The sequence below is a fragment of the Cryptotermes secundus genome, unplaced genomic scaffold (genome assembly GCF_002891405.2).
Source record: "Cryptotermes secundus unplaced genomic scaffold, Csec_1.0 scaffold3651, whole genome shotgun sequence".
Taxonomy (NCBI): Eukaryota; Metazoa; Arthropoda; class Insecta; order Blattodea; family Kalotermitidae; genus Cryptotermes; species Cryptotermes secundus.
Genome location: NW_019728599.1, coordinates 53,721 through 59,720, shown reverse-complemented (window position 1 = coordinate 59,720; position 6,000 = coordinate 53,721). Strand labels below are relative to the sequence as shown.

Genomic DNA, 6,000 nt, shown 5'->3' with positions numbered 1-6,000 from the left:
TGCGTTCATAGTAAAATTGAATACTGTAGTTTCATTTCAACCTATATATACATCAAGCAGATAACAACAAAAGAGGTATGCACACCACATTTTACTATATATTTTTAACACATTAATCTGCAGAATCTGCAATAAAAGTACTGGCTCGTGAATAAGTTTGGGCATAATTCATACGTATAGTCTTTTTTGCTGTTGTTCACTTAGGTATCATTTTAATTCCTCTATTAGGGTTTACTCATGTCTGTCTTGTAATTACTACATATAGAAATAAATACTAAGGACTGTGCATGCGCTTCTACTAGCGGAGTTTAAATGCCAGACTGGCCAAAACAGGGTACTTTGGCCACGACGACCATACTCAACACTGGCCGATTGGGGCACTTCAGACATTAAAGGTTAAGGTGACAGTGATGCTGATAGGTCAGGATTTGAAAAGTGGTGGTCATGACTTATTTCAAGGTACTACATTAGTATGGCCTCATGAGGGTGAAAAGACACACACAAGTGAAGCTGATTCAAGCTGGGTAGCTCCTGAATACAAGCCTACAGCTACCATAACCCCAACATGCTTTCTGCATACCTACAATATTGTCACTAGAATAGTAAATGTTTTACATAGCATAATTATTTATAATATTGTGACATGTTGCACAATGGAGGGCACCCCCCCCCCCCCAGCGGTACGTGGCGGCATCGTAGCACTGTCGTTACTATGGTACTAGGCAAGTTAACACCCCGCCCCTCTCTCCGCGGTGACGGAACACACAACGCTGCAATTGCTACATACCCGTAAACAACTCCCAACAGCGTTGCTACGTAACAGGCAGACACTGCAACTATATAAGGGAACTACACAGCCGCCGAAGTCAAAGTGTAAATGATTTAAGGTAGTACTGAAAATATTTTTAAAACTGGGTCCCATTTTAGACTTCTTTAGTAGTGTTAACTTAAGCTTTTATGGAAATTCTTGATATATGAAAACCCTTTGTGAGGTAATTAAGTTTGTCTGAAGAGTTATGGATGTCCACAGACCACAGTCTGATTATTCTCATCCATCTACTCTATAAATATAAATACCAGATATATGCAGACATGGGGTCTGATACATTTTGCATTCAAGACTGCCTAAAATATACTCTTTGGTAACAAAATCTGAATTCCCCCCAGACAGGAAACTTTCCCTCTCAGCCTATACGAGTACTTTAACTGTTTGAGATCATACATACCTATGAGATATGAAGTAACATGATGATCGTGAAATTTCATAACAATGAGCCTCGTAATTTGCACAATTAAAAAATATAAGAATGGTCAAATGAACAATAATGAGATAGGCAGAAAATTTAGCACACATTGGAAGATGAGAAGTGAGTACAGAATTTTAGTCTGAACAACTTAAGAGATGATACTACTTCAGGGACCCATGCACAGATGGTGTGAAAGTGTTGAACTACATGTTACAAAAACATGGGATAAGGGTGGGAACTAGATTCATCTGCCTCAGGACAAACTCTTATGAGGACAATAATAAAACACTGGGTCCCATAAAAGACAGGCAATTTCTTGACCAGCTAAGTGACAATCAGATTCTCAAGAACGACTTTACTCCATGTAGTATAACAGTGTTTTGACTACAGCACACATGACACATCTAATAAAACCTCATTAGATAATTTATGTAACAAATAAAAAGGTGTCTCATATTTATTTATTACATCATCTACCACTATCACTAATATGAATATATTGAGGCTGAACAAAGTACTTACAGCTGACCATGAATAACTTCCACAGTCTCTTCCCTTATGAATCGGCTTGACTGAGAGAGTATGTGATTAAATGATTTTGTAACATTTCTGCGTTCAAGTACAGAAATATTCTTGCTTAGTACAAGACCTATTACAGGCCGTGAGAGTACCTTCACTATTGAGTTCTTCACAAGAGTGTGCTTCTCAGAGGAAATCTGCCATATACAAAACACATAGAGCACAACCAGTCAAAGGAGGCACTAATTATACCTACTTTCCACTACATAATTTTCTCAGTAGAGAGCAGATTTTGGAACTTAAAAATGATCCTGTTTAATTGAACGCACTCTTTTCTTACAAACTGCTCCTGCAAAACTGAATGCACATTACATTCTAACATGTTCAAATTCACATAATTAAAATAAATTCAAAGAAAGATTTTCAGACCTGCTTTAATAAACTGATATTTGTAGGATTTGAGGCTCTCACAGCAGTGGTTATGCATCTGAAGGATGGATGTGATATGCTCCTCTGAAACTTCAATTGACTTTCAACGGACTACAGTGTTATATCCCAGAAGATAGTACTCTTAAAACTGACAGCTGTTTGGCATACTTAGAAACTACTCAATTAATTTTCATTATGCTACAAGCAGGAAGGATACTGCTTCGATTCGCAGAGAGGTAACTAGATTTTTCAACTGACCTAGTACTTCCAGTTGCATTATGGTCCTGTGGCCAACACAGACTCGAACGGAAATGCGTACCAAGAATCTTCCTGGGGCTAAAGGGCGGCCAGCGCATATGACAGACAACCTCACCACCATCTGTAAGCCGACTGTCTAGAAAATGTGGGAGCCTTCACATTTCACAACCCTATGGGCCTCCACGGCATGTTACAAGGACAGCTTTACCTTTTACCTTACCAATTAATTTTGCAAAAATTGTGTGCAGCATTTGTTTCTTATTCAATTTAAGCTTTCAAAACTGGGGTGCTCATTACATTTGGAGCAGCATTAAGTATGGACTAATATGGCAATAAAGCAACTCAGTGAAATACCTCCATGCAAAGCCTCTGCCTCTATCGATTTTCAGTACCTGACAGTAGACAGGCCTGTGCCATTGCAAATAAACATTTTCAGTACAAGCAAGAAATTCTGTACATGGTTTTAAATATATTTATAACCTATTAATTTACAAAATTCTCCATCACAGCTACATACATGTTTCATAAGAAACTGGCATGTAATGAAAATATAAACATGGATTTTCTGTGTATGCTATCTTGCTGTTTTCAATTTACCATACTACCATTCTTAAAAAAAGTTGGTATTTTTTCAGAATCCAGTCTTACACAAAACGTCCATATAAAATTGCCTTACTGTTGCTCCCCCTTAGTTCTCAAAGTAATCATGCTCATGTTGTTGACAGCATGGTGTGATGTCAAAAAATCCAGTTTCCTGATAACCACGTACAATTAACATATCTCACTATATTTTCTGTAACATTACGAAAACTAGACTTTATGCAATATGTATCATTAATAGGAGAAAACACGAGCATTCTCATCAGACACAATGTACAAATAACAAGCAGAAAATAATTTATTTTGTATTAATAAAGTTATTGTTATTGATAAAGAGGAAGGCATAGCGCAACAGAAAATAAATAAGATCATGAAATAGCTCGAAACATGGTTTCAGGTAAATAACCTCTTAATAAATATTAAAAAAACAGTTGCTATGTCATTCCATCTTAGTAAATGTAGGTTTGTAGTTAGACCACGGGTATGTTATAACAACTTGGAAATTGCTTATTCATCAGAACTGAGATTTTTAGGTATAGATATTACAGAAAACCTTAAATGGAGTACCCACATCCAGTCATTATGTTCAAAACTTAGTAAAACATCCTACATAATTAAATCACTAAGAGGAGTTTTGAGTCCAAATATGTTAAGAAGCATTTATTTTGCAAAGTTTCAATCATTATTGAGATATGGCATAATATTTTGGGGGTGTGAAGGTGATAGTATAAAGGTATTTAGAATGCAGAAGAGGGTGCTGCGAATAATTAGTGGACTTGGTAAACGAGACTCATGCAGGCAAATTTTTAAAGATTATGGCATCCTTACGGTTACTTCGTTGTATATCTTAGAGGTGTTGTGTTACATAAAAAAGCACAAAGCAGATTTGATCCAGAATATAAATATTCATAGTTATAATACAAGAATAAACAAGGATTTTCATGTTCAGTTCTGTAGAACTACATTATTTAAAAAGAGTGTGGTAAATATGGGGATAGAATTGCATAGTAAGTTGCCTGACAAAANTGAAAATAAAATACAAAAGGTAAAAAAATAAAGCTATCCCTGTAACAGGCCATGGAGGCCCATAGGGTTGTGAGATGTTGACGTTCCCATATTTTCTAAACAATCGGCTCAGAGATGGCAGTGAGGTTGTCAGCCTTATGCACTGGCTGCCCTTTAGCCCCAAGAACATTCCAAGAATATTCCTGGTACTAATTTCTGTTAGAGGCTGAGCAGACCCCAGGGCCATAGTGTGGCTGAAAGGATTAGGTAAATTGAAAAAATCCAATGACCTCATCGAGATTCAATCCCACGACCTTCCGGCTTGTAGCTTAGTGCCCCAACCAACTACGCTACCGTGTGACCCCTTCTGTATTAATAACATGTTAATAATCACGTAAATTTCTAAAAAAAATGATTGGTTACAAACCACCAATAAGGAAATAAAAATAAATACAAGCTAGCTATAACAATACTACACGCTCCATTACAATTCTTCACAGTGATTCTTCAACACACTTCAGGTATATCTGACACATTTCTGAACATTTAAAACCTCTAGGCACAACATACATGAATGCATTTAGTTTCTTTTCTGACAAACAACTCAACCTCAGTTACTATCTGTTGCTAATTCACAAGTGTAACTGTTGGGACAACACCTACCATCTGCATAGCCCATCTGATATACGAGGTCTGACAATAAAGTTCGCAAACTCACCACCATGTGCTTGCCATGGCAGCAGTGAACAGAAACCTCAGTATGGTTTCATGACATTGGCATATCAGGGGTTCACAGTTATGTTGTTGTTCTATGGAAGTCTCTTTCTGAGTGGTGTCTATTATTGTCTGTGTGTTTTGGTGTGCTGGGACAAGAATGTTGGAATGAACATTAAATTTCCTGTTAAACTTGGCAAGAGTGGAAGCAAAATCAGAGATATGTTAGTGCAAGTTTACAGGGATCCTGTTAGGAAGAAAACAGCAGTTTAAAAGTGGGTGACACGTTTTTCTAAGAGAAGAGAAAGTCTCACTGATGAAGAGAGATCAGGAGCCCAGCAACGAGCAGAAGTGACGAAAACATTGCAAAAGTTCATCAAATTGTGCATGATAATCATCAGCTGACTGTCAGGAGCATAGCAGAGCAAGCGGATATCAACAGAGAAACAGGAAAATCTTAACTGAAGATTGTGTGCAGACATGAGGAAGGTGTGTGCAAAAATGATCCCAAAGGACCTGCTCACATGACACTGAATGTGAGGGAGATTTAATTAGTAAACAAATAACTGTGTTGGAACATCCTCTTTATTCACCAGATCTAGCTCCCAATGACTTTTTTCTGATCCAAAAGATAAAGGAAATACTGAAAGTAAGGCATTTTGATGACACTGTGACAGTGATGACATCAGGAGTAATACGCCATGCAGCTCTGAAGGCCATTCCATGAAATCAGTTCCAAAATTGTTCTGAAGGGTGGACTAGGTGTTGGCATTGGTGCATAGCTTCCCAAGGGGAGTACTTTGAAGGCAACCACAGTGATATTCACCAATGAGGTATGTAGCACTTTTACTGCGATGAGTTCACAAACTTTATTTTCAGACCACATACATGCCATTTTATAACATATTTTCAGCATGTCTTTTTCAGTTCCATACAAACCTGCGCTTCTAGCAAAAGCACACACATTTCTCAGCCAGCAACTTAGAGGATACTCTTTATCTTTTGATAAAGGTAACTAATGGCCATTTTCAATGTACTGTAATGAAAAATTATGTATTTTTGGCCAGAAATCAAATACAAATTTGGGAATATCCATTGAACTGATCTAATCTGGTTCTATGTGACTTCATGTTTCTGACATTAAACATCTTGAAAGGGTCCAATTTTAAACCACCTGAGGACATTCAGAGAAATGTGATGACAGCAAAGATTTCTGGAAAACAAATTT

General features: G+C 37.2%; 1 protein-coding gene across 1 annotated transcript in view; it reads right to left on the bottom strand.

The window, feature by feature from the left end:
- LOC111865310 overlaps positions 1 to 6,000 on the bottom strand; it is a 41,258-nt gene that overhangs the window by 31,222 nt on the left and 4,036 nt on the right. Inside the window, exon 5 of the mRNA XM_023853218.2 lies at positions 1,770 to 1,963. Coding sequence (XP_023708986.1) covers positions 1,770 to 1,963 — 194 coding nt within the window. The remainder of the gene's footprint in view (positions 1 to 1,769; positions 1,964 to 6,000) is intronic.